We start from the raw sequence: 27,323 nt of genomic DNA on the forward strand, positions 1-27,323 counted from the left end.
CTGGCCCAGGCTGCCCAGGGCAGTGCTGCAGTGCCCATCTCTGGAGGGGGTTCAGAGCTGTGCTGTGGTGCTGGGGGCCATGGTTTGGTGGTGCCCTGGCAGGGCTGGGCTCAGGGCTGGCCTCAGTGGTCTTCAAGAGTCTCTTCCAACCCAAACAATCAGACCAGGGCTAACCACCCAAAGCAGCCAGCAGCAGGCAGGTGAAATCATCTTTCAGACCCTGAGTTCTGGGCCTTAGCCCAATCCTGCTGCTTTCATTTGCATCCTCCCTGGTCCCTGCTGAGCACTCCGAGGACCTCTCCCTGCCCCTGGGGCTGGCAGTGAGTTCGGTCACGGCGCAGCCCAGTGGCTCGCAGGAGAAGCTGAGGCAGCCCAAAAACCAGCCCGAGGGAATCCACATCGCACTGGCACAGCTGCCCGGGGAGCTGCTGCAGTCCCCACCCCTGCAGCTGTTAAAGAAGTACCTGCCCGTGGCTCCTGGGGACGTGGTTTGGTGGCCATGGTGGTGCTGGGCTGCAGCTTGGGCTCCATGACCTTAGGTGACTCTTCCAACCCAAACAATTCCCTGATTCCAGGGAGCACACTGAGCTGAGTCCACACAGTGATGGTCAAAAGGACTGGTTGGATGTGATCACTTCCATGATGGATTTGGGATTAAAGCCACTCCCAGGGAGTGGAAAAGTGGTTGTGATGCCCAACCTTGGTGAAACAGGGAGGATGCAGCCTGCCTGTGGCAGGAAGAAAGTGAAACAGCTCCTGAGATGAAGAAAAGGGCAAAGGGAGCTCAGTGGGCACAGGAGGACCCCAAAAAGCACTGCACCAGCCCAGCCAAGCTGCTGTGTGAGGAGAGGCTGTGGGATGAGCACTGGTCACAGCCCAACTCTGCAGGGACACCTGACAGGTGAAGCACTTGGGCAAAGCCAAGCTGGCAGAGGACACAAACAGAAACTCACCAGGAGCTGGCAATGGTCACTGGCAGCCCAGCAGGCAGCTGTGAGCTGGGCTGCAGCCAGAGCAGTGTGGGCAGCAGGGCAGGAGAGGGCATTGTGCCCCTTGGCTCTGCTCAGCTCAGACCTCAGCTCCAGTCCTGCCTCCAGTGCTGCTGTCCCCAGCAGCAGAAGGACACAGAGCTGTGGAGTGAGGCCAGAGGAGGCCACAGAGGTGATGGCAGGGCTGGAGCAGCTCTGCTGTGAGCACAGGCTGAGGGAGCTGGGGGGGTGCAGCCTGCAGAGGAGAAGGCTCCAGGGGCACCTCAGAGCTGCTGCCAGTGCCTGAAGGGATCCTGCAGGAAGGCTGCAGAGGGACTTGTGCTGAGGGGGTCTGGAGGCAGGGCAAGGGCAATGGTTTGGAGCTGAGGCAGAGCAGGGTTAGAGTGGAGCTGAGGAAGAAGTTCCTCAGTGTGAGGGTGGTGAGAGCCTGGCAGAGGCTGCCCAGGGAGGCTGTGGCTGCCTCCTCCCTGGGGGTGTTCCAGGCCAGGCTGGATGAGGCCCTGAGCAGCTGAGTCCAGCTGAGAGGTGTCCCTGCCTGTGGCAGGAGGTTGGAGCAGATGATCCTTGAGGTCCCTCCCAAGCTGAGCCCTTCTGGGATTCTCTGAGGTGCTTTCTGGGTTTGAAGCCCAGGAGCAAAGCTGTCTCCAGGCCCTAGCCCAGAGCCCAGAGTTTCCCAGGGAGAAGGGAATCAGGATGAAAACCATCAGGAGAGCCAGAAAAATGATCCTCTTGTCCCAGGCTTGGGCCAGGAAGCTACCTGCAAGGCTCTGAGCATAGAGAAGAGTTTTGAGCAGTTCTGGAGGCCTCTGTGCAGAGCTGGGGAATGGTTTGTGCCTTGTCCATGTCTGCATGGAGCCTCCCTCTGCTGCTCTCAGCACTCCCCGGGCTGTGTCACACCTTCTGTGTGGCTTCTTGCTGCTTACCTCTGTGCTGCTGTCATCTCTCCCTGCCTCTGCAAAGGGTTGGGTCCCTCTGGGGGGGCTGCATCTGTGCCAGAGTTTGTGCTTCCAGACCCAACTCCTGTGTGGCTGTGCAGGGGCTGCAGTGAGCCAATGCTTGCGTGCAGGAATGCTTTAAACAGAGCTTCCCGGGTGGCTCTGACAGGTCCCTGCCACACACTGCCACCGGCACTGCCCAGAGGAGTCCACTGCTGGCAGCACAGAAGCACTGAAAGCACAGGATGGCAGGAGGGGGTTGGGACCTTGGTGATGCCCTGCTTTCCTCCTCTCCTTTCCTGTCCTCTCCCTTCCTCTCCCCTCTCCCTTCCTCTCCCCTCTCCCTCTCCCCTCTCCCTCTCCCCTCTCCCTCTCCCCCTTCCTCTCCCTCTCTCCCTTCCTCTCCCTCTCTCCCTTCCTCTCCCTCTCTCCCTTCCTCTCCCTCTCTCCCTTCCTCTCCCCTCTCCTTTCCTCTCCCCTCTCCTTTCCTCTCCCCTCTCCTTTCCTCTCCCTTCTCCCTTCCTCTCCCCTCTCCTTTCCTCTCCTTTCCTCTCCTTTCCTCTCCCCTCCTCTCCTTTCCTCTCCCCTCCTCTCCTTTCCTCTCCCCTCCTCTCCTTTCCTCTCCTCTTTTTCTTTTCTGACCTCTTTCCTCTCTTTTCTTCCTCCCCCTTTCCTCTCCCCTCTGCTCTGACAGAAAACACCTGGGGTGCAGGTTTGCTTTGCAGCCTCCAGTTCCAGTTATTGACCTTCTCTTGCTGCTTCTTTTCCAGCTTCTCAGACACCCTGGAGCTGGCAGACGACATGGCCATAGACATCCCCCACATCTGGCTGTACCTGGCCGAGTTGGTGACCCCCATGTTAAAAGAAGGAGGAATCTCTATGAGAGAACTTATACAGTAAGCAAAGCTGTTCCCTTGCAGCCCGGGGGGGGCATTCTGCCTGCCTCTGCTGCCTGCTGCCACCAGCAGAGAGCAGATGAGAGGTGCCAGGGGTGCAGCAGAGGTGGGGAAAAGCTTTGCTGCACCTCCTGGCTGAAAGCTGTGGAGGGAAAGCAGCTCACTGCTCACCCAGAGAGGTGCTTCAGGACTGAGCCTTTCATGCAGAAATGTGCAACCCTCTGTGCTTCAGCTGAGCTAAAAAGTCCTCCAGTGTGCAGCTGGAGTCAGCTGAGAGCAGGCTGAGGCTGGCAGAGTTAGATGAGAGGGGATGGACTGAAGCTGGAAAAGGGTAGATTGAGACTGGAGGTGAGGAGGAGATTCTTGAGAGCGAGGGTGGGGAGACACTGGCACAGGCTGCCCAGGGAGGCTGTGGCTGCCCCCTGCCTGGAGGGGCACCTTGGGCTGGTGGGAGGTGTCCCTGCCCATGGCAGGGGCTTGGAACTGGATCAGCTTTGAGGTCCCTTCCAACCCAAAGCATTCCAGGGTTCTATGTGTGCAGAGGCAGGGATCATGCAGGAGTCTCAGGCTGTGGTCACTTCCCCCAGGGCAGCAGCTTCACAGGCACAGAACCTCTCCTGCAAGGCTGGGAACTCTTTCCAGGCCCACAGCTTCTGTGTTTTACACATGGCCCAGTGTACTGGGGGGGGACTCACTAGCAGCCAGCTGAATGTTTCCATGTTCATGGAAGCTGTGGGTTAAGAAAATGCTGAAGAGCCTTTTGCTCCCCAAGAAAGGCTCCTGCTGCACAGAAATGAGGCTCTGAGGTCATAGAAAAATCAAACCCAGCCTTTGGAGTCAGCCCTGCTGTGGCAAGAGCACTGCACACTGCAGCTGGGTTTGTCCAAACTCTCCACCCCTGGCAGAGGTTGGAGCTGGCTTCCTGCCTCAGTTTGATCTCTGCCCCTTGTCTGGCAGTGGGGTGAGGCTGAACAAGACCAAGGGCCAGGTCCTGCACTTGGGTCACAGCAACCCCAGGAACACTCCAGGCTGGCTGTAGAGTGGCTGGAACCTGCCTGGTGGAGAAGGACCTGGGGGTGCTGGTGGGCAGCTGAGCATGAGCCAGGGTGTGCCCAGGTGGCCAAGAAGGCCAAAGGCCTCCTGGCCTGGATCAAACCCAGTGTGGCCAGCAGGAGCAGGGCGGTGATGGTGCCCCTGTACTGGGCACTGCTGAGGCCACAGCTTGAGCACTGGGGGCAGTCCTGGGCACAGGAGACATTGAGGGGCTGGAGGGTGTCCAGAGAAGAGCAGCAAGGCTGGGGAGGGGTCTGGAGGGCATCACAGAGGAGTGGCTGAGGGAGCTGGGGGGTGGGTCTGGAGAAGAGGAGGCTGAGCAGAGACCTCATTGCTGTCTGCAGCTACCTGGAAGGAGGCTGCAGTGAGGCTGGGATTGGTCTCTGCTCCCAGGTAACCAGCAACAGGGCAAGAGGAAATGGTTTGAGTTGTGCCAGGGGAGGGTTAGGTTGGACCTGAGGAACAATTTCTGCTCTGAGAGGGTGCAGAGGGGTTGGAACAGGCTGCCCAGGGCAGCAGTGGAGCCCTCATCCCTGGAGGTGGTCCACAAAGGCACTTTGGGACACAGTTTGGTGGCCATGGTGGTGTTGGGTTGGTGGTGCTGGACTGGGTCTGTAGAGCTCTTTTCCAGCCTTAGCAACTCAAGAAGGTGTAGCTGTGGTGCCTCAGGATGGGGTTTGGTGGCCCTGGTGGCTGGGTTCTGGTTGGAGTGGGGGATCTCCAGCCTGCCTGGCTGTGGGGCAGTGCAGGTCCTGAGGGCCAATCTCTGCTTCTCTCTCATTCTAGAGAATTTAGCAAACCTTTGCTTCCTGTGGGAAGAGCTGGAGTCTTGCTTGCTGAAATCTTGCACCTTCTATGCAAACAAATGGTGAGTGCCCAGCTCTGCTGCCCCTGGCATGCACTGAGGACATGGCCATGCATGAAGCTCCACATTTCCCACCTGAAGATCCTTAGGGATGGGCCAGCCAGTCCAGATAGCCTAGGAAAGCTGCCTCCTCCTCCTCCTCCTCCTCCCCCCCAGCCCTACAGGTGCCACAGAGTTAGCTCTTTCTGGGGTTGCTTTTTTTCTCTCATCCCTTTTCCCTTTTGCAGGTACCTTAGCAGCTGGCTTCTTGCAGAAGCCAGGAGTGCTGAAATGCTGCCAGAGGGACACTCCCGAGGCATTTCTGGGCTGGCCAGAAGCAGCAGGTGCCGGGAATCTTGTGAGAGAGCTCTCCTTGCAGACCAGAGAGGTTCTGAGGCCGTGGATAAGCTTCACTTGGGCCTCTCAGACTGCTGGGTGCTTATCCAAACTAACCCTGCCAACTCTTAGGAGTCACCCATCACTAGGGGTAGTGCCACCTTCTCACCCTGTAACTTCTAGAGCTCTCTTTCCACCTTTCACAGTGTGTGTCCAGCCAGTCTGGTGGTTCCCCCTATAACTCCTGTCTCTCTGGTTTTGTTTGTAATCCAGCTGAGCAGTGCACTTCGGGCAGTGTCTGTTTCCAGCCCTCTAAAACCCCTCACTTGCCCTTTGTTGTTGTTTTTAAAGCATGCCTTCAAACAGGCTGGAAGGGTCCAGCAGCCTTTCAGTCCAGCAGTGCAAGTCATGGCTTGGTGTCTGTTTGTTTTGACTCTCCTGCCCCTTTGAACAGTCACCTCCCAGTTCTGTGGCTCTGCTGTGCTCTGGAGGTCGAAGCACAGCTTTGGCTTTCTCTTCCTGCTGCAGCTCTCTAAGCTGATCTCCTGCAAACCAACACTTGGGCTCAGGGTGTTCCAGTGCAGTTAGCAGGCTCCTGCTTCAGGAGCTGATGAATTGTGGCAGGAGCCATGCAGAGTTTGCTCTTCCTGCTCTGGGTTGTAAACCTGAGCTCACAGCCTGCTTTGGAAGCTGCAGACCAGGCTGCTGGTGCCAGGGCCTCAGCTGGGCTGCGCAGTGGCCTCCCGCAGGCAGGCGCTGGAAGGTGAAGGTGTTGGCAGGGCCTTTGGGTGAGCAGAGCTGGTTGCTCCTGGGGGGTTTCTCAGAGCTGAACGTGTGCCACCTTGGGCAGGACACCAGAAGGTCACTGTGACACGAGAGGCTGCAGGAGGCTGAGCTGGGAGTGCCACACAGGGGCGTTGCTGGAGGTTTGCTGTGAGTTGTAGGAACTGAGGAGTGAGCTGAGCATCATCTGCCTGGAACCTCTGCACAGAAGACAGCCACCTAAGTAGTGCTGTTGTAAAGGCAGCTCCTCTGCTGCTGCCTTCATGTGGAGGCAGAAGGAGAAAGAGTCAGGGAGGAGGCTCATGATAGAGCCAGAAGGCTCTGAGTCCTCCAACTGCCAGCTCTGTGCCTGGCCGTGGGACCCTGCGCCTGGTCCCAGCCTCTCACTCCCCGTAGGTGCCCTCTGGCTGAAGTTGTTGCGACCCCCACGTGTCACCTACTGCCTTGTCTCTCCCCCATCACCACTTGACAAGATGTGCATAGCTGTGGTTCTCCTGCTGGGGCCCGGAGGTGCCCTCACCTGGTTGCCAGGCATCCTGTTTGGTGGCTGAACCCTTCTGGTCTCTCCTGACACAGCTGCGCCGCTCCGGCTTGTGCGACCTGCTCTCTGCCCCTCCTGCCCTTCACACGAACGAACTCTTTGTGTTCTAGAGCCATAAGAAAGTGGGAGCCTTATGGAGGGAGTCTGGCCTCAGTTGGAAGGACTACTTGCCCGAGGGGGAGGATGTACAGACCTTTCTCATGGAACAGGTGAGCAGGCAGCGAGCTGCAGGGCTGGGGTGGGATGTGGGCTGCAGTCTCCCTCACCACGCTGGGCTTAGGTCGGTGCAGCATCTCCTTTCTGACACACCAGGAGCATGGCTTGGCCACTCAGGTCCCAGGCCTGTGTCTGCTGTCAGCTGGCTCCCGTGGGCAGGTCTCTTTCTCCAGCAGGGGGGGAACGAACTCGAGCTCGAGTTGTGAAACGAGCAGAGACCTCCTGCAGAAGGGCCAGAAGCACAGAACCATGGAATGGATCGGGTTGGAAGGGACCTTTAGAGCTCATCCAGTCCAGTCCCCTGCACTCAGCAGGGACATCTGCAACCAGAGCAGGTTGCTCAGAGTCCCAAACAACCTTACCTGCAATGATGCCAGGGATGGAGCAGCTCCCACCTCTAGCCAACCTGGGCCAGGCTCTCACCACCCTCAGGGTCAAACATTTCTCCCTTCTCTCCCCCTTTTAGTTTCAAACCATCACCCCTTGGCCTGTCACAACAGGCCCTAAGAAAAAGTCTGTCCCCAGCTTTCTGATTGCTCCCTTTAAGTCCTGCAAGATGACCAGAAGGTCTCCCTGGAGCCTTCTCCAAGCTGAACCACCTCAGCTCTCTCAGCCTGAGGCCTCCCCTAGACCCTCTCCAACAAGTCCCTGTGTAAAGGGCAGCAGCTGCTCACCCATCCCACCCCATGCTGTGGTCCCAGGAGGTTTCACAGCTGTGAGGAGCCAGATCTGACAGAGGCCACCTTGCAGCTCTTGCTGGTGGTGCTGCTGAGGAAGAAGCTGGAGGTCTCCTTTGGAGCTCCAGGGGATCCACTGCCACCTTTTAGCACTTTGGAAGTGCAGAGCAGGGCAGGCAGTGAAAGGGATGACTGAGGCCTGGGGCTGGCTGGGGGCTGTAGGTCCCCTGCCATGCTTTGCAAAGGGTTCTTGAAGCAGATGCCAGCTCTGGGGAGTGGAGTCCAGCTCCCTGGTGGTCCACTTGAGCAGCACTCCCTTTCTTTCGTGCACCCTTGCACTGGGCTGGGTTGGAGGCCCTCTGAGGTCCTGGGTAAGGTGGTCCCCAGATGTCTGTCAGATCTCTCTGATCTCTGGAACAGACCAAGGCTCACAGTGATGTTAACTCAGCAGCTGAAAGATGGCACAAAGCAGAAGGAAGGCTCAGTGTGGTGTAACTCAGCACTGAGAGCTGCATGTAACCAACTCCCACATCACTTCTGGTGTTGCAGAAGTTGGACTTCACCGAGTCCGACGGTTCCAGTTCCTCAGAAGCACTTTCAGAGAAGGAACTCTCTGCAGAAGAGCTGAGCAAGCAGCTGGAAAAACTCATCGTGGAGGACAAGGCCACTGATGAACAAATCTTTGACTGGGTAGAGGTACAAGGACTGCTTCCACCCTGCCTGCACACAGAGGTTCCCTCATCGACAGGAGCAGCTCTGCAGGCTCCTCCCCAGGCATAGGGCAGGGAGATGATTAGATCTGTGCAATCAGAGACCTCAGAGCATCATTTAATCAGGCAGTTAGTTCATAGGCAGCTTCAGGAAGAAAGAGTTGCAGCCATTGACTGCATAGCTGCCTCTTACATCACAAAGTCCCAGCGCGGGGGGTGGGCAGGGACCTCTGGGGATCATCCACTCCAACCCCCTGCTAAAGCAGGGCACCCACAGCAGCTTGCCCAGGAGCACAATGCCCACGGAGGGTTGGAAGCTCTCCACACAAGGAGACTCCACAACCTCTCTGGGCAGCCTGCTCCTGGCCTCCAGCACCCTCACACCAAACAAGTTTAGGTGGAACCTCCTGGGTTCCACTTTTGTGCCCTCTGCCCCTTGGCCTGTCCCTGGGCACCACTGACAAGAGTCTGGCCCCAGCCTCTTGACCCCCACAGCATCTTTAGCTCTTGCTGAGCATTGCTCAGCTCCCCTCTGAGGCTGCTCCTCTCCAGGCTCAGCAGCCCCAGAGTACTGCAGACTTTTTGCTGCTTATTACATCTTAGCCCCAGTACTCTCCTACACTGTTTCTGCCCAAAACAGGAGCTGAGAGCTGCTCACTGCCTTCTATCAGCATCCCCTGTGCAAATTCCTCCCCCTGAGCACCCTGAAGAGGCCCCCAGGGGATGTGAAGCTTTCCCAATCCATTGAGCCAGGCACTGTAAGAGAAAGTAAAGAGCAGGCTTTGTCACCCACTGAGCTTCTCCCCTCTCCCTCTGGCTTCATCCCACACCCAATCCAATTCGTTTAGATCTTAGTTCAGATCTGATTGGGTTAGGGCTGCTCCTGCAGCTCCAGCTGAGTGACTTCTGTGGCTGCAGCAGTGTTGGAAATGTCATTTCTCTGGTGCTGGGGAGCAGAGCAGTGCTGAGAACCTGGGGCCACCCACAGGCTCTCTGCAGCTTCCTCACACAAGTGACATCTCCACTCAGTGTCCTCCCACAAAGCCAGCAAGTCCCCACCCAGGCACGCTGGAAAATCTGCTGGAAAAGCCTAAAGCTGTCAGAAAATCATTGAATGGTTTAAGTTGGAAGGGACCTGAAAGCTCAGCCAGATCCAACCTCCTGCCACAGGCAGGGACACCTCCCACTAGAACAGGTGAGACTCATCCAACCTGGCCTTGAACACCTCCAGGGAGGTTGTGGAGCACAGAAGCACCCAAGGTGATCAAAGATCACCTTGGGTGCTTCTGTGCTCTACAACCTCCCTGGGAAACCTGTGCCAGTCTCTCACCACCCTCAACCTGTGCCAGTCTCTCACCACCCTCCCTGCAAACAACTTCTTCCTCACATCCACTTTCCATCTCCCCTCTGCCACTTCAAACCCATTCCTCCTCCTCCTTCCATTCCCAGACCTTCTCAATAGTCCCTCCCCAGCCCTCCTGCAGCCCCCTGCACATCCTGCAAGGCCACTCCAAGCTCTCCTCCAAGCCTTCTCCTCTCCAGCCTGCACAGCCCCAACTCTCTCAGTCTGTGCTCAGAGCAGAGCTGCTGCAGCCCTCCCAGCATCTTGGTGGCAGGAGCCCTCACTGCTGGGTTGGTTGCTTCTGCAGGCTGGTTGTGAGGGTGCTGAAGTGGTTGTGTTGGGCACAGAAACACTGCTGTACATCGAGTCAACCTAAGCTGGGCTCAAGCAGTGAAGGGGGAGGCTGAGCTGTGGCTGAGGGATGAAAGGGATTTCTGCTGAGCTGGAGCTTGCTGCCAGCTTCGGTGGTGGGTGCTGGAAGCCCTCCCACAGGGGTGTGTTGTTAACTGGTGCCTTTGCTCTCGATTGCAGGCTAACCTAGATGAAAGCCAGATGAGTTCACCTACATTCCTTAGAGCTTTAATGACAGCAGTTTGTAAAGCAGCTATTATAGGTGAGTAACCTGCAGTGCAAACAGCAGGCAGAGCAAACCTGCAAAGGACAGCTTCAGTTAGCAGCTTTCTGTCTCTTCTCTCTCCACTGAGGCTGGTTTTATTCTCAGCACTCAGACCTGGGCACCACGCTGACTTGCAGTGCTGGAGAGCAGTTCCCCTGCCCTGTGCCAGCTGTGGAGTGTCCCAGTGAGCTCACAGGAGCAGATGTTTCAGGTGGCTCTGAGGGATAGCAGATCAGGCAGTGATTGTTCTAGGGAGGGTGGAGATGCTCCCCATGGCACTAACACCATCAGCACTTCCACTCCAGTGTCAGCCAGCTCCTGTGAGTGCTCCACCCTCACACAGTGCCACGCACAAGCTGCCAGCGTGGGCAGCGGAAGAGTCAGCCTGGCTCACAGCATCCCATTCTGGGTCACAGCATCCCAACCTGGGTCACAGCATCCCATTCTGGCTCACAGCATCCCAGCCTGGCTCACAGCATCCCAACCTGGGTCACAGCATCCCAGCCCGGCTCACAGCATCCCAGCCCAGCTCACAGCATCCCATTCTGGCTCACAGCATCCCAGCCTGGCTCACAGCATCCCAGCCCGGCTCACAGCATCCCAGCCCGGCTCACAGCATCCCAACCTGGCTCACAGCATCCCAGCCTGGCTCACAGCATCCCAGCCTGGCTCACAGCATCCCAGCCTGGCTCACAGCATCCCATTCTGGCTCACAGTATCCCAACCTGGCTCACAGCATCCCAGCCTGGCTTACAGCATCCCAACGTGGGTCACAGCATCCCAGCCTGGCTCACAGCATCCCAGCCTGGCTCACAGCATCCCAACCTGGCTCACAGCATCCCAGCCTGGTGGGGTTTGGATCACAGAATCACAAACCCTAGAGGCTGGAAGGGCCCTCCAGACATCATCCAGTCCAACCACCCTGCCAGGGCAGCATCACCCAGGGCAGCTGGCACAGGAATGCATCCAGGCAGGTCTTGAAAGTCTCCAGAGAAGGAGACTCCACAACCTCTCTGGGCAGCCTGCTCCAGGGCTCTGCCACCCTCTCTGTAAAGAAGTTTCTCCTCCTGTTGAGCTGAAACCTTCTCTGTTCCAGTCTGCAGCTGTTGCTCCTTGGCTTACTGCTGCTGACCTGCAGTGCTGGGGGAGAACATCCATGGGGCAGCAATGTGCCCTTGGGGCCAAGAAGGCCAATGGGGTCCTGGGGGGCATTAAGCAGAGGGTGTGCAGCAGATCCAGGGAGTCTCCTTCCCCTCTACTCTGCCCTGAGGAGACCTCATCTTGAGTAGTGCCTTCAGGTTTGGGCTCCCCAGTTCCAGAGGGACAGGGATCTGCTGGAGAGGGTCCAGGGGAGGTCTATGAGGATGATGAGGGGACTGGAGCAGTGCCTGGTGAGGAGAGGTTGAGGGCCCTGGGGCTGCTTAGTCTGGAGAAGACTGAGAGGGGATTGAATCAATGTCTATAACTATCTGAGGGCTGGGGGTCAGGAGGGGGGGACAGGCTCTGCTCACTGCTCCCTGGGACAGGACAAGCAGCAGTGGATGGAAGCTGCAGCACAGGAGGCTGCAGCTCAGCACAAGGGGGAACTTCTTTGCTGGAAGGGTCCCAGAGCCCTGGCACAGGCTGCCCAGGGAGGCTGTGGAGTCTCCTCTGGAGCCTTTCCAGGCCTGTCTGGATGTGTTCCTGTGTGCCCTGAGCTAGCCTGGATGGTCCTGCTCTGGCAGGGAGCTTGGACTGGATGAGCTCTTTGGGTTCCTTTCAACTCCTGACCTCCTGTGAGCCTCTGACCACCCATAAGAGCTTGGCCCCAGCCCCTTGCCCCCCACCCCTCAGGTATTTGTGCTCATTGCTCAGATCTCCTCTCAGCCTTCTCCTCTCCAGACTAACCACCCCCAGGGCTCTCAAGCTCTCTCCACAGGGGAGATGCTCAAGTCCCTCGTGGCTCTCTGCTGGACTCTCTCCAGCAGGTCCCTGTCTCTCAGGGAATGGGAAGCCCAAAACTGGACACAGCATTCCAGGTGTGGTCTCAGCAGGGCAGAGCAGAGGGGGAGCAGAAACCTCCCTAGCCCTGCTGGCCACACTTTCGTTGGTGCCCCCCAGGCTGCCATTGGCTCTCTTGGCCACAAGGGCACACTGCTGCCCATGCAGCACTTGCTGCCCACCAGCACTCCGAGGTCTTTCTCCACGGAGCTGCTTTCCAGCAGGGCAACCCCAACCTGTGCGGGTCCAGTCCAACCTCCTGCTGAAGCAGGGCACCCACAGCAGCCTGCCCAGGAGCACAATGCTCACGGAGGGTTGGAAGCTCTGCAGACAAGGAGACTCCACAGCCTCTCTGGGCAGCCTGCTCCAGGCCTCCAGCACCCTCACACCAAGGAAGTTTCTCCTGCTCTGGTGGAACCTCCTGGGTTGCACTTTGTGCCCCCTGCCCCTTGTCCTGTCCCTGGGCACCACTGACAGGAGTCTGGTCCCAGCCTTTTGCCCCCCACAGCTCCTTTAGCTCTTGCTGAGCATTGCTCAGCTCCCCCCTGGGGCTGCTCTCCTGCAGGCTCTCAGCCCCAGGGCTCTCAGCCTTTGCTCCTCACAGAGCTGCTCCAGGCCCCTCAGCAGCTCTGCAGCCTCCCCTGGACTCTCTCCAGCAGTTCTTTGTCTCTCTTGGCCTGGGGAGCCCAGAACTGGACCCAGAACTCCAAATGTGGCCTTACCAAGGCAGAGCAGAGGCTCAAGAGAACTTCCCTCTCTGACCTGCTGCCCACACTCTTTGTGCCCCCCAGGAGCCCCCTGTCCTTGGCCACAAGGGCACAGTGCTGGCTCCTGGGCACTTTCCTGTCCCCCAGCACTCCCAGGTCCTTCACCTCTCTCACCTGTACAGCTGCACCTCCCCAGCTGCAGGACCCTACCCTTGCCATGGTGGAACTTCATGAGGTTCCTGTGCCCAGCTCTGCAGCCTGTTCGGGTCTGGCTGGCAGCACAGCCTGAGGGGTGCCAGCCACTGCTCCCCATGTTAGAGCAGCAGGGAGGCTGAGGGTCCACTCTGCTGCTTCATCCAGGTGAAGATGCTGAACAAATCTGGACCCAGCCCTGGTCCCTGGGGATCTCCACCTGCTTCAGGCCTCCAATGAGACTCTGCCACTGCTCACAGCTCCACACTTGTTAACTTTAGCTGTTAGCTGTGAGTGTGGCTGGGTGGTTTCTGTGCACTGTGGAATGCAGAGCACTCAGCTGGACGGGGAGGAAAGGCTCCGAGTTGGATGTGTGAGCCTCAGGCCTCCTGTGGGGCTTGAGTAAAGCCAAACCCTTCTGGTCTGTGCCCTTGGTCTTCTTTAGCTTCACTGCTGGCAGGGCAAAGGTTGTGCTCATAAAGTGCCTGGTTCAGCTCTTAGCTGTAAGGGTCACACTTGGTGGAGCCTGCACCTCCTCGTGGAGACAGGACAGCTCAGCTCGGTTCTCCTCCCTGGGAACGGAGCTCTTCAGGTGCCACCTAGTGTCAGTGCCACCACACAGAGGGCGTTAGAGCTGTGCCCTGATGTGTCAGGAGTGGCTCCTTCTGGTTTAGCTTTTGATCCTGCCTCTGATTTTTCCCCCTTCTGTTTTCAAAGTATTCCTTACTGCTGTGGCCTGAGCTCCCCAGAGGCTGCTGAGTCGTCGAGGCACCTCTCTGGAGGGCTTGTGCAGTGTGTGTTGGCTGCCCCTGCCTGCTGTGGCACACAGCTGTGCTCCTGTGCCTGCCATGGGCTTCTTAGGGGGAAAAGGATACCACTTCCTGAGAACATTCCAGGCTGTCCTGTCCCTGGGCACCACTGACAGGAGTCTGGGCCCAGCCTCTTGTCCCCCACAGGTCCTTTAGCTCTTGCTGAGCCCTGATCAGATCCCCTCTGGGGCTGCTCTTCTGCAGGCTCAACAGTCTCAGGGCTCTCAGCCTTTGCTCCTCACAGAGCTGCTCCAGGACCCAAAGCATCTCCAGAGCCCTCACTGGACTCTCTCCAGTATTTCCCTGTCTCCCCAGCACCGGACCCAGGACTCCAGCTGTGATGTGACATTTCAGCCTTAGCCTTTCTGTGTGCTTTGGACCTGCCATTGCCTGTGGAAGCACTCAGAGCAAGGCTGCAGTTCCCTCTCTGTCTCACGAAGCGGCCTTTGAGGAGGGGAGGATCTCCAGAAGGAGGAGCTCCAGAAGAAGCCACTGACCAGCAGTGCTGATGTGGCTCACCTTTTGTCTCCACACTCAGCTGTGATTTCCATTTGAGCCAAGAAAGGTGATGAGGGCTCTGGCCCCACTGCCATGTGCCAGAGCTGACTCTGTTCTCTTCTGCCCGCAGCGGACTCGTCCAGCTTCCGTGTGGACACTGCTGTGATCAAGCAGAGAGTGCCCATCCTGCTCAAGTACCTAGACTCAGACACAGAGAAGGAACTACAAGCACTTTATGCACTACAAGCATCAATAGTAAAACTTGATCAGCCTCCTAGTAAGTGATGTCTCTGCACCTGGAAGTTGAGCCCTGGCAGCATGGGGAAAGATTGTTTCGTCTATGGAATGGGTTGGGTTGGAAAGGTCCTTAAAGATCATCCAGTTCCAAGCCCCTGCCATGGGCAGGGACACCTCCCACCAGCACAGGCTGCTCAAGGCCTCTCATCCAGCCTGGCCTTCAACACCTCCAGGCAGGGGACAGCCACAGCCTCCCTGGGCAACCTGTGCCAGTCTCTCCCCACCCTCACAACAATTTCTTCCCTATCTCCACTCTCAGTCTCCCCTCTCCCAGCTCACAGCCACTGTCCCTCATCCTGGCACTCCCAGCCCTTGTCAGAAGTCCCTCCCCAGCTCTCCTGTAGTTCCTTCAGGCACTGCAAGGCTGCCCTAAGGTCTTCTTGCAGCCTTCTCCAGGCTGAACAACCCCAACTCTCCCAGCCTGTCCCCACAGGGGAAGTTATCCAGGTTCCCCACCCCTGCAGTGCAGTCTGGCAGCTGTTCCCCACCCCTGCAGTGCAGTCTGGCAGCTGTTCCCCATCCCTGCAGTGCAGTCTGGCAGCTGTTCCCCCTGTTCCCCATCCCTGCAGTGCAGTCTGGCAGCTGTTCCCCCTGTTCCCACCCCTGCAGTGCAGTCTGGCAGCTGTTCCCCCTGTTCCCCATCCCTGCAGTGCAGTCTCACAGCTGTTCCCCATCCCTGCAGTGCAGTCTGGCAGCTGTTCCCCCTGTTCCCCATCCCTGCAGTGCAGTCTGGCAGCTGTTCCCCCTGTTCCCACCCCTGCAGTGCAGTCTGGCAGCTGTTCCCCCTGTTCCCCATCCCTGCAGTGCAGTCTCACAGCTGTTCTCCCTGTTCCCCATCCCTGCAGTGCAGTCTCACAGCTGTTCCCCATCCCTGCAGTGCAGTCTGGCAGCTGTTCCCCCTGTTCCCCATCCCTGCAGTGCAGTCTGGCAGCTGTTCCCCCTGTTCCCCATCCCTGCAGTGCAGTCTGGCAGCTGTTCCCCCTGTTCCCACCCCTGCAGTGCAGTCTGGCAGCTGTTCCCCCTGTTCCCCATCCCTGCAGTGCAGTCTGGCAGCTGTTCCCCCTGTTCCCCATCCCTGCAGTGCAGTCTGGCAGCTGTTCCCCCTGTTCCCCATCCCTGCAGTGCAATCTGACAGCTGTTCCCCCTGTTCCCACCCCTGCAGTGCAATCTGACAGCTGTTCCCCCTGTTCCCATCCCTGCAGTGCAGTCTCACAGCTGTTCCCCCTGTTCCCATCCCTGCAGTGCAATCTGACAGCTGTTCCCCCTGTTCCCATCCCTGCAGTGCAATCTGACAGCTGTTCCCCCTGTTCCCATCCCTGCAGTGCAGTCTCACAGCTGTTCCCCCTGTTCCCACCCCTGCAGTGCAGTCTCACAGCTGTTCCCCCTGTTCCCATCCCTGCAGTGCAGTCTGGCAGCTGTTCCCCCTGTTCCCATCCCTGCAGTGCAGTCTGGCAGCTGTTCCCCCCTCAGTTCTCCATCCCTGCAGTGCAGTCTCACAGCTGTCCCCCCCTGTTCCCACTCCTGCAGTGCAGTCTCACAGCTGTTCCCACCCCTGCAGTGCAGTCCCACAGCTGTCCCCCCCTGTTCCCACTCCTGCAGTGCAGTCTCACAGCTGTCCCCACCCCTGCAGTGCAGTCTCACAGCTGTTCCCCGTTCCCACCCCTGCAGTGCAGTCTCACAGCTGTCCCCCCCTGTTCCCACCCCTGCAGTGCAGTCTGGCAGCTGTTCCCCCTGTTCCCATCCCTGCAGTGCAGTCTGGCAGCTGTTCCCCCTGTTCCCCATCCCTGCAGTGCAGTCTGGCAGCTGTTCCCCCTGTTCCCCATCCCTGCAGTGCAGTCTGGCAGCTGTTCCCCCTGTTCCCACCCCTGCAGTGCAGTCTGGCAGCTGTTCCCCCTGTTCCCACCCCTGCAGTGCAGTCTGGCAGCTGTTCCCCCTGTTCCCACCCCTGCAGTGCAGTCTGGCAGCTGTTCCCCCTGTTCCCCATCCCTGCAGTGCAGTCTCACAGCTGTTCCCCCTGTTCCCACCCCTGCAGTGCAGTCTCACAGCTGTTCCCCCTGTTCCCCATCCCTGCAGTGCAGTCTCACAGCTGTTCCCCCTGTTCCCACCCCTGCAGTGCAGTCTGGCAGCTGTTCCCCCTGTTCCCCATCCCTGCAGTGCAGTCTGGCAGCTGTTCCCCCTGTTCCCCATCCCTGCAGTGCAGTCTGGCAGCTGTTCCCCCTGTTCCCACCCCTGCAGTGCAGTCTGGCAGCTGTTCCCCCTGTTCCCACCCCTGCAGTGCAGTCTGGCAGCTGTTCCCCCTGTTCCCACCCCTGCAGTGCAGTCTGGCAGCTGTTCCCCCTGTTCCCCATCCCTGCAGTGCAGTCTCACAGCTGTTCCCCCTGTTCCCACCCCTGCAGTGCAGTCTCACAGCTGTTCCCCCTGTTCCCCATCCCTGCAGTGCAGTCTCACAGCTGTTCCCCCTGTTCCCCATCCCTGCAGTGCAGTCTCACAGCTGTTCCCCCTGTTCCCACCCCTGCAGTGCAATCTGGCAGCTGTTCCCCATCCCTGCAGTGCAGTCTCACAGCTGTTCCCCCTGTTCCCATCCCTGCAGTGCAGTCTGGCAGCTGTTCCCCATCCCTGCAGTGCAGTCTCACAGCTGTCCCCCCCTGTCGCCCCCGCCCTGCAGATCTGTTGAGGATGTTTTTCGACTGCCTGTACGACGAGGAGGTGATTTCAGAGGATGCCTTCTACAAGTGGGAAAGCAGCAAGGACCCAGCGGAGCAGAACGGCAAAGGAGTGGCGCTGAAATCCGTCACCGCCTTCTTCACCTGGCTACGGGAGGCCGAGGAGGAGTCGGAGGATAATTAAAACTTAAAACAGAGAGAGAGAGAGAGAGGGGGGAAAAAAAAACAAACAAACAAAAACAAAAACAAAACCCACAGGAAAAGAAAGAAAGAAAGAAAGAAAGAAAGAAAGAAAGAAAGAAAGAAAGAAAGAAAGAAAGAAAGAAAGAAAGAAAGAAAGAAAGAAAGAAAGAAAGAAAGAAAGAAAGAAAGAAAGAAAGAAAGAAAGAAAGAAAGAAAGAAAGAAAGAAAGAAAGAAAGAAAGAAAGAAAGAAAGAAAGAAAGAAAGAAAGAAAGAAAGAAAGAAAGAAAGAAAGAAAGAAAGAAAGAAAGAGAAAGAAAAGAAAGAACAAAAAACCAAACAGACACAACAAAAGCCCAAACAGTTGCAGTATTTTTTTAAAGCGTCTCACGTCGTCGCCAATCACAGTGCAGCAGAGGCCAACCCGGGAGCAGCGCCCCCACCCCCACCCCCTGCCCCCACACCTGCACCAGTGGGAGAGGTTGAAAACCACAAACTCTTTTAGAGGGAAACACAGAGGTGGTGACCGTGGAGGCAAGAGAACAGAAACAAAGCCAAGAGGTACTTGAACAAAGCTGTTAAAGTAACTAAGTAAGTAAAGAAGTCAGGTTGGGAGCTGAGGGCAGGGAGCACTGACCCAGCCGGCTGGAGTGACTGGTGGGGAAGGCTCGGCTCGGCTCGGCTCGGCTCTGCTCTGCTCTGCTTTGCTCTGCTCTGCTCTGCTCTCTGCTCTGCTTTGCTCTGCTCTGCTCTCTGCTCTGCTCTGCTTTGCTTTGCTCTGCTCTGCTCTCCTCTCTGCTCTGCTCTGTTCTGCTCTGTTCTGCTCTCTGCTCTGCTCTGTTCTGCGCTCTGCTCTGTTCTGCTCTGCTCTGTGCTCTGCTCTGTTCTGCTCTCTGCTCTCTGCTCTTTTCTTCTTGGGTTGCTTGAGTTTTTTTCTCTTTTTTTCTCTTTTTCTCACCTTTTTTCTCCTGTAGTGTTTTTTCTTCCTTTTTTCTTCCTTTTTTCCCTTTCTTTATTCTTTTTTCCTGTTCTTTTTTCCTTCCCTTCTTTTTTCCTTTTCTTTTTTCCTTCCTGTTCTTTTTTCCTTCCTTTTCTTTTTTCTTTTCTTTTTTTCCTTCCTTTTTTCACTTTTCTTTTTTATCTTTTTTTTAATCTCCTTTAGTGTTTTTTCTTTTTTTTCCCTTTTTCCTTTTTTCTTTTTCTTCTTTAGTGGATTTTTCCTCTTTTTTTTCTTTCTTTTTTTCTTCTTTATCTTTTTTCTCCTTTTTTTTTTTCCTTTTTTCCCTTTTTTTTTCTCCTTCAGTGTTTTTTCTTCCTCTTTTTCCCTTCTTTTTTTCTTTTTTCTGTTTTTTCTTTCGCTGTTCTTTTTTCTCTTTTTTTCCTTCTTTTTTTCTTTTCTCCTTTAGTGATTTTTTCCTTTTTTTCCTTCTTTTTTTCTCTTTTTTTTTCTGATTTTTTTTCTCCTTGTTTTTTGCTTTTTTCTTCTTTCTTCTTTTCTTTTTTCTTTTAGTGTTTCTTTTCTTTTTTCCTTTTTTCTTGTTTCTTTTTTTTTTTTTCTCCTTTAGTGTTTTTTTCTCTTTTTTCCTTTTTCCTTTTTTCCTTTTTGGCTTTTTTTTTTCTCTTTCTTTTTTCTCTTTTTTCTCTTTCTTTTTTTCTCTTTCTTTTTTTCTCTTTCTTTTTTCTCTTTCTTTTTTTCTCTTTCTTTTTTTCTCTTTCTTTTTTTCTCTTTCTATTTTCTCTTTCTTTTCTCTTTTTTTTCTCTTTTTTTGTCTTTTTTTATCTTTCTTTTTTCCTTTCTTTTTTTTCACTCTTTTTTTTTTCTCATTCATATCTTTTTTTCTCCCTCTCTTTTATTCCTTCTTTTTAAACAACGATTCCTAGCTACAGAAACACAGCCTGGAAGGAAATTTGTTCAGCAAAAAAAAAACAACCAAACAAACAAAAAAAACCCCACAAAAAAATTAATGAAAAAAGAATTTAAAAGTTGGCAACTGTTAATTTATTATTTTAAGGACTGCAAATGCCAGTGAAAAGTTTTTAATTTGCAGTTGCTGTAAACAAAATTGTATCATAGAGCAACGAAACAAAGCAAAACAAAGCAGAGAAATCCATTTCCCTCCCCTGCAGATGCACCTCAGGAGTGTTTCAGGACACAAGAAACAGCCTGAAACGTTTCCAAGGGGGTTGGGGGTGAAGGTAGATGAGGAAGAGATGAATTTGCCTTTTCTTTTCTTTCTTGTTTTGTTTTGTTTTAATTGTCATCAGATTTTTATGGCTTTTTTTTTTTTCTCTGCCTGCCTCTCAGCTTGCTTCAGAAATTTTAAAAGCAGAATGAAATAAGTCATGGAAAGGTAATAAAAAAACCCAACCTTGGAACAGGAGGAAATGCAAAAAAAAGAAAAAAACTGGACCAGAATGCTCCAAAAAAAAAAACAAAACAACAAAACCAAACCCAAAATTCACTTTGGTCAAAGCAGTGCTACCCTGGGAGGGGAAAAAAAAAAACAAACAATAACTTAAAAAAAAAAAGTCCTAGTGATACTTTCAGAACCTTTAGAGCAACTTTAAGGCTTGTAAATACATAGAACAAATATTTAACAAAAAAAAAAAAAGGAAAAAAAAAAGGAAAGGAAAAAAAACCAGGAAAAAAAAAAAGACTCGATCCTATTCTTTTCACTTTCAAAGTATAAAGAACAAAATAAAAGACGAACTTGCGAGTTTAAACAAAGGAAAAAAAAAAAGGGGGGGGAAAGAAAATAAAACGACTTCTCCTTTGACAGCTGCTGAATGTGTGCGCCCCTGACGGGTGCTGGCTCCCTGCCCCTCGCCTCGCTTCCCGATCGTGTCCCTGCCGTGCGGGGCTGGCTGCGTGCCGGGGGGGCAGCCCTTGGCTGCAAACGCCCGACAGAGCAGGGGGTTGCTTGGGAGACTTTGCCAGCAGAGAGACAACTTCGGAGCTTGGGGCTGCGGCACCGCGGAGGTGCCGCTGGGTCCCTGCGAGGTGCGACGAGGCGAGGCTGGGAGGTGACCTCAAGGGCGGTCGCTGCCTGCTGCCGGCTCCGTTTGTGCCCCCGGCTCGGTCTGTGCCCCCCGGCTCGGTCTGTGCCCCCCGGCTCGGTCTGTGCCCCCCGGCTCGGTCTGTGCCCGCGGCTCGGTCTGTGCCCGCGGCTCGGTCTGTGCCCGCGGCTCGGTCTGTGCCCCCGGCTCGGTCTGTGCCCGCGGCTCGGTCTGTGCCCCCCGGCTCGGTCTGTGCCCGCGGCTCGGTCTGTGCTCCCGGCTCGGTCTGTGCCCGCGGCTCGGTCTGTGCCCCCCGGCTCGGTCTGTGCCCGCGGCTCGGTCTGTGCCCCCCGGCTCGGTCTGTGCCCCCGGCTCGGTCTGTGCCCGCGGTTCGGTCTGTGCCCCCGGCTCGGTCTGTGCCCCCGGCTCGGTCTGTGCCCGCGGTTCGGTCTGTGCCCGCGGCTCGGTCTGTGCCCGCGGCTCGGTCTGTGCCCCCCGGCTCGGTCTGTGCCCCCCGGCTCGGTCTGTGCCCGCGGCTCGGTCTGTGCCCCCCGGCTCGGTTTGTGCCCGCGGCTCGGTCTGTGCCCGCGGCTCGGTCTCCGCGCCAGCGGTGGCTCTCGTGTGACTTGCAGCAGTTCTGGCGACTTGGGACCCCGCTGGAGGTGGCATCCGAAGCGACAGCTCTGAGCCGTGCCCTGTGCGTCTGCTGCCAGCCAGCTTCCACCCATCGCGTCCGCCGCCGCCTCGTTGTGCCTGAGGAACCCCAAGACTCGCGTGGGTGAAGCGCAAAGTGCCCCGCGCAGCCCGGAGGTGGCTCCGGCGCTGCCCTGCGCTCCCCGTGCCGGTGTCCGAAGGTGTCAGCAACCTGCTGACAGCGACGTCGGGTCAGAGTGCTCCTGCCCCAGCTGCTGCCGAGCACGTCGAGTCTCTTCTGTGTCTCTTCCACAACCAAAGATGACCTGCGGGCTCCCACTGTGCAAAGCATCCACGCAGCTCTCCGGTGTGGCGTGGGAACGGTGCTCCCTGGACCAGGAGCAACCCGTGGAGCGTTTGCCGGTGGTCCGTGCGGCGCTGGCTGCTCACCCGATGCTGGCTGCTGCTTTTCCAGCTGCTAAATCACTGCTGTGTGCAACGAACAAGAGGAAAGCCGAGGGTAAAGAAGGCTCCGAGTACATGAAACCCTTTGCTGATCTTTTCAGTGCTGTACTTGCAGGAGGCTGTTCTGTGAGCACCAAGGGGAAGGGAGGAGGGTGCCTGGTTGTGGCTGGGGGGGAGACGTCCGTCAGATGCTTTCCCTGTGTTCCACGCCATGAGTCTGAGCTAGAGAATCCATGGCCTAAAGCACTAGAGAATTGTTTGGGAGGTTTTTTTTAGTAACAATAAAACACTTTTCTCTGATGATTTGTTAAAAAGGGGGCGGGGGAGAGAAAAGAAGAAGGGCAAAAGCTCTTTTCACCCTTCCTGTCTGCATAGGAGTGAATCTGCTCCTACAGCAGCCACCTCCCACCTCGCAGGTGAGCACAGCAGGCACTCTGGAGGATTCCGAGAGGTTCTGCGTGGAAACACCCCCACGGTGGGGTCCGAGGTGCATTTAACCCTCTGCAGAAGGTGGTGGTGCTCTCCTCACAAGAGTCACTGGTGGCTCACAGCAGGTCCTGAGCTGCTTTTGTTAACCTCTGCTGGGAGTGTAGATGCTCTTCTCAGAAGAGCCACAGCAGCTCCTGAGGTGTGTTAAGCCTGTGCAGAAGGTGGTGGTGCTCTCCTCACCTGTCACTGGTAGCCCACAGCAGGTCCTGGAGTGCATTTGTTATGCCTGTGCAGAAGGTGGTGTGGGTGCTCTCCTCAGAAGACTCAGAGCAGCTCCTGAGGGGTGTTTGTTAAGCCTCTGCAGAAGGTGGTGGTGCTCTCCTCACCTGTCACTGGTGAGCCACAGCAGCTCCTGAGGGGTGTTTGTTAAGCCTCTGCAGAAGGTGGTGGTGCTCTCCTCACCACAGTCACTGGTGGCCCACAGCAGGTCTGAAGTGCATTTGTTAAGCCTGTGCAGAAGGTGGTGGTGCTCTCCTCCCCTGTCACTGGTGAGCCACAGCGGGTCCGTGGTGGTTTGTAGCAGTTGAGAACTGGCATTAAATGGATGTGAGTTGGATGTAAATGAGGGCAGCTCTTTGCCAAGGGGGTGGTGTGTACCTGAAGAATTTCCTCTGAGGATGGGCAGCAGCAGGAGCCTGCTGGGAGCAGGAGTGCAGCACCAGAGCCCTGAGGGCTGTGTGTTATTGATCACCTTGAATCGAGAGGGAACGGTCGCAGAGCCTTTGAATCAGCGGGCAGGGCAGGGCAGGGCAGGGCAGGGCAGGGCAGGGCAGGGCAGGCAGGGCAGGGCAGGGCAGGGCAGTTTGCCTGGGGAGCTGGAATGTTTTGGCTGAAGTGAGAAAGCAGCAACTGGAAGGAATGAAAACGGAGAGCGTGCGGGTAGAGGAGAACTGTTAAATGCTGCAGGGGTCAGACCCTGCCCTGTTGGTGTCCTGCAGATGCCAGGAAGGAGTTTTGAGAGGTTTTCTGTTGTTTCTCTCAGAATGTCCTGCAGGCTCTGAACAGTTGCAGCATGGCAAGCTTGGTGTTTCCTGAAGCCAGATCAGGGAGCACTGCGAAGCAGTTCACGCAGCAGACCTTGAGGTGTCCTGCTGGGGATGTGTTACCTTGAGGCTCCCACAAGGAGCACATTCAACACCAGTCCTGGACTGAAACTGCTTCCTCTGCTGCCCTTGTGCAGTTCACCACTTACCACTGCCCTCCCTGCACCTGTACCAAGGTGTGGCAGCTCCTCGGTCGTCTCCTAGGTCTGCACAGGTTCAGAGGCTGCTTGTGGCTCCTCAGGACCCAGCCTCAGAGCCAGGAGATCTTTGCAGCACATCTTCTGGAGGGTACCTGAACACAAAAATACTTTGAGATAAGCCTGTATGAGCTAAGGAACAACATGGACTTGGTAGTGTGAGGTGAGTGGTTGGACTTGAGCTTAAAGGTCATTTCTAGCCTAAACACATTAAAAGAGATGTATCCTAGAATCCCAGGACGGCTCAGGTTGGAATGGACCTCAGAGATCATCTGCTGCAACCTCCCCACCATGGGCAGGGACACCTCACAACTACAGCAGGTTGCCCAAGGCCTCATCCAACCTGGCCTTGAACACCTCCAGGCAGGAGGCAGCCACAGCCTCCCTGGGCAGCCTCTGCCAGGCTCTCACCACCCTCCTACTGAAGAACTTCTTCCTCAGCTCCACTCTAACCCTGCTCTGCCTCAGCTCCAAACCATTGCCCTTGCCCTGCCTCCAGACCCCCTCAGCACAAGTCCCTCTGCAGCCTTCCTGCAGGATCCCTTCAGGCACTGGCAGCAGCTCTGAGGTGCCCCTGGAGCCTTCTCCTCTGCAGGCTGCACCCCCCCAGCTCCCTCAGCCTGTGCTCACAGCAGAGCTGCTCCAGCCCTGCCATCACCTCTGTGGCCTCCTCTGGCCTCACTCCACAGCTCTGTGTCCTTCTGCTGCTGGGGACAGCAGCACTGGAGGCAGGACTGGAGCTGAGGTCTGAGCAGAGCAGAGCCAAGGGGGCACAATGCTCTCTCCTGCCCTGCTGCCCACACTGCTCTGGCTGCAGCCCAGCTCACAGCTGCCTGCTGGGCTGCAGAAGGGCACTGCTGGCTCCTGGGCAGCTTCTCAGGTTTTTGCCTAACTCTCAAGAAGCCTCAGGTCCAGGAGCACACCTTGGTGTGTGGAACAATCCTCTGCCCAGCATCAGCTCTCCCTGGTGCAGGAGCTGGCAGCCAGAGAGGCCAAGCAGCAAAGGTGGTTTCTTTTAGCATGCACAAGGCAGGTTCAAGCCAGTGCTAACCTAGGCCATTGCTGTGTTGCTGCAGCCCAGAGAGCTTTGGGTTCCAGCCCTGCAGGCTGGGGTTTGTCTGATCAAGGGAACATTGTTAATTCACCCAGCATCCTGGAAAGGTTTAATACTAGTTGCAGCTGTTGGCATCTGGGTGGCAAAAAAGGTGGCTGTGGGCACTGCTGCTGTGTTTCCTGCCAGCATGGCTGTTTTTTGCAGGTGAGGGGACCTGGAGCTGGTTGTCTGGTCAGGAGCAGTGGCTGCAGAGCAGAGAAGCTGTCACAGCCCTGCCCCTGGTGCTGCTGGCTTTGTTTCACAAACCTGAGAGGGTTTAACTTCAGGCATAGTAAGCTCAAAATCAGCCCCCACCAGAATGCTTTTGTGCCCTCAGTTCCAGCACCTCCTGCCCTGAGGCACAGAGTTGGCTGTTGGCACAGGTTGGTACCTATGGTGGTGAGATGGCAGGAGCTGGGTGAGGACTGCTTTGGGCTACCTGGAGATGAAGCCATCAGGAGAGGTTTGAGCTGGCAAGGGTGTTACACAGTCAGGCTGGCAGGGACTGCTTGGCCTTTCTGCTCTTCAGAAGATGTTGGCCCTCTGCTTCTGCCTGACCCTGTGCCAGCTGAGTGGCCCAATACCATGGGCAGGAGGATACCACTTTCCTTTAAAGAGGTGCCAGCCTGGAGGGTGGCAGTGAGATGCCACACGCTGGTAGGACCTCCCAGGCAACTTGCAACAACCCCGGGATGGAGCCTGGGCATGGAGAGGCTTCAGCCCAGAGGGTCCTCCTTGGCTGCCAGGCTCTGTGGATAGATAAAGTGCTGCAGGAAGTCCACGGGGATGGAAAAGTAACCACAGCGAGGGATGGAGAAACCTGCTCAGCTCCTAGCCAGTATCCAAGGAAACTCAACTCCAAGTTGTCTGCCTTTGTGTTTTCCATGGAGCTCTGCTTGCCACGTCCAGGTGACCATCGTGGGACTGTGGTCTGCTGCAGTAACTCCTGCTGTGGTGGGGGTGCCCAGCCATGGGCTGTGGAAGGCAGCAGCCATGTGGCACCTGTTTCTCTGAGGAGAGGCTGAGGGAGCTGGGGGGTGCAGCCTGCAGAGGAGGCTCAGGGCAGAGCTCATTGCTGTCTGCAGCTGCCTGCAGGGAGGCTGTAGCCAGGTGGGGTTGGGCTCTGCTGCCAGGCAGCCAGGGCCAGAAGAAGGGGCCCCAGGCTGAAGCTGTGTCAGGGCAGGTTGAGGCTGGATGTTGTTAGGAAGTTGTTGTCAGAGAGAGTGATTGGCACTGGAATGGGCTGCCCAGGGAGGTGGTGGAGTCTGTGTGGCTGGAGGTGTTGCAGCCAAGGCTGGCTGGGGCACTGAGTGCCATGGTCTGGTTGGTTGGGCAGGGCTGGGTGCTAGGTTGTGCTAGGTGAGCTTGGAGCTCTCTGCCAACCTGCTTCATTCTATGATCCTTCCTCCTCCCCAGCTGCTGAGCTGGGCTGAAGAGTGACACCACTGCAGAACAGATGAGTCCTTCATCACTTCACACTCCTGGGTGCTGCAGGAGAAAGGCTCGTGGAAGTTTGGGGTGGGCAACAAGTGGAAAGTGAGCCCCAAGCTAATGATTCTGTGATGTCTACAGAGTAACTCTACTGGGCACCACTCCCTGTGCAAGGCCACCAGGTCAGGCTGAAACCAGCAGTAAATTCATAGATGTCCTCTGGTGGCCAGGGGTGCCACAACATCAGGGAGGAAGAGCAAGAGCCCTGCTCATCCAGAACAACCTCTCTTGGATGCACGTTTGGGGATCACCAAGGCTAGGGGCAAGAAACTTCTCAGGGAGTATTTGATTTGTTTCTCCAAGCACAAGAGGCTGAAGATTCAGCAGCAGAATTTGAAGCTACAGGGATGGGAGAGCAGACCTCAGGAAGGAGCTCCCCTGCCTGATGGAGGGTAGACACAGGAAGAAATGGAGCAAGACTCTAATTCTCCCAAAGCCAGGGGGGCTGTGGGCCAAAAATGTGGGAGAAAAATTAAAAGTTGAGGTAAAAATAGAAAAGGAAGAAAAAAAACCTCCCCAAAAACTCAGGGTGATGACACCAGAGGGAAGGCCTAAATGTAAATGCAGATCAGTGGAGCTGAGGTTTGGAGCTGCAGGCCAGTGCTGGAGCAGAATTTGGCCACCAAGATTCTGCTTGCTGGGCCAGCAGGGGCTGGAAGGTGTCAGCAGGGGCTGGAAGGTGTCAGCAGGAGCCGATTGCAGAGTTCACAGCCTGAGAAGGGTCACAGATGCTCATCAGAGCCTGGTGCTCTAACATGGCAGCAGGTGGCTGTTACACAAGAGCCTGGCCAGGCTGCAGAGCTATGCAGAGGAACCTCCTGAAGTTCAGCCAGGGCAAGGCTGGGGTCCTGCTCCTGGGCAGGAACAACCTCCTGCAGCAGCACAGCTGAGGGGGGAGCTGCTGGGAAGCAGCTCTGTGGAGGGGGATCTGGGAGTGCTGGGGAACAAGAAGTGCCCAGGAGCAAGCGATGTGCTGCTGTGGCTGAGGGCAGTGGTATTTGGAAGAGTGGCCAGCAGGACATGGAGGGAGGATCTTTTGCCCTAGTGAGAGGACATGTCTGGAGTCCTGCGTCCAGATCTGGGCTCCCCAGTTCAAGAGGGGCAGGGAACTGCTGGAAAGCGTCCAGGGGAGGCTGCAGAGCTGCTGAGGGGCCTGGAGCAGCTCTGTGAGGAGCAAAGGCTGAGAGCCCTGGGGCTGAGAGCCTGCAGAAGAGCAGCCCCAGAGGGGAGCTGAGCAATGCTCAGCAAGAGCTGAAGGAGCTGTGGGGAGCAAGAGGCTGGGGCCAGACTCCTGCCAGTGGTGCCCAGGGACAGGACAAGGGACAGGAGGCACAAAGTAGAACCCAGGAGGTTCCACCTGAGCAGGAGGAGAAACTTCATGGTGTGAGGGTGCTGGAGGCCTGGAGCAGGCTGTCCAGAGAGGTTGTGGAGTCTCCTTGTGTGGAGAGCTTCCAACCCCTCCTGGCCATTGTGCTCCTGGGCAAGCTGCTGTGGGTGCCCGGGGGGTTGGCCTGGATGATCTCCAGAGGTCTTTTCCAACCCCACCATGCTGGGATTCTGGGATTCTGAAGTTCAGTTTAAGTAAAAGCCATGGCAAAAGGGGGATGCAGGGCAAGAACCTTGGCAGAGCAGCCCCTGTGTGGCGTCTCC

General features: G+C 56.2%; 1 protein-coding gene and 1 long non-coding RNA gene across 23 annotated transcripts in view; both read left to right on the plus strand.

Annotated features, from left to right (window-relative positions):
• Positions 1-17,389, plus strand: part of EIF4G3 (eukaryotic translation initiation factor 4 gamma 3) — a 216,756-nt gene extending 199,367 nt beyond the window's left edge. For 9 of the 20 annotated variants that reach the window (XM_064172137.1, XM_064172138.1, XM_064172141.1 and 6 more), the window contains 7 exons: positions 2,695-2,820; positions 4,660-4,741; positions 6,488-6,586; positions 7,820-7,966; positions 9,854-9,935; positions 14,255-14,401; positions 17,087-17,387. In XM_064172137.1, the coding sequence (XP_064028207.1) occupies positions 2,695-2,820; positions 4,660-4,741; positions 6,488-6,586; positions 7,820-7,966; positions 9,854-9,935; positions 14,255-14,401; positions 17,087-17,268 (865 nt within the window). In that variant the 3' untranslated portion in view covers positions 17,269-17,387. Of the gene's footprint in view, positions 1-2,694; positions 2,821-4,659; positions 4,742-6,487; positions 6,587-7,819; positions 7,967-9,853; positions 9,936-14,254; positions 14,402-17,086 lie in introns of all 20 variants that reach the window. The other 11 variants (XM_064172145.1, XM_064172154.1, XM_064172157.1 and 8 more) reach the window with 3 other exon arrangements.
• Positions 17,390-17,507: 118 nt separating this feature from the next.
• LOC135190619 (uncharacterized) lies at positions 17,508-21,660 on the plus strand. 3 transcript variants are annotated; one of them, XR_010308575.1, is made up of 2 exons: positions 17,508-17,856; positions 20,895-21,660. It is a non-coding gene; the product is annotated as an uncharacterized LOC135190619 (long non-coding RNA). The 3 variants fall into 3 exon arrangements; XR_010308576.1 differs by lacking the exon at positions 20,895-21,660 and adding an exon at positions 20,046-20,299; XR_010308574.1 differs by lacking the exon at positions 20,895-21,660 and adding an exon at positions 19,571-19,703.
• Positions 21,661-27,323: the final 5,663 nt, after the last annotated feature.

The sequence above is a fragment of the Pogoniulus pusillus genome, chromosome 36 (genome assembly GCF_015220805.1).
Source record: "Pogoniulus pusillus isolate bPogPus1 chromosome 36, bPogPus1.pri, whole genome shotgun sequence".
Taxonomy (NCBI): Eukaryota; Metazoa; Chordata; class Aves; order Piciformes; family Lybiidae; genus Pogoniulus; species Pogoniulus pusillus.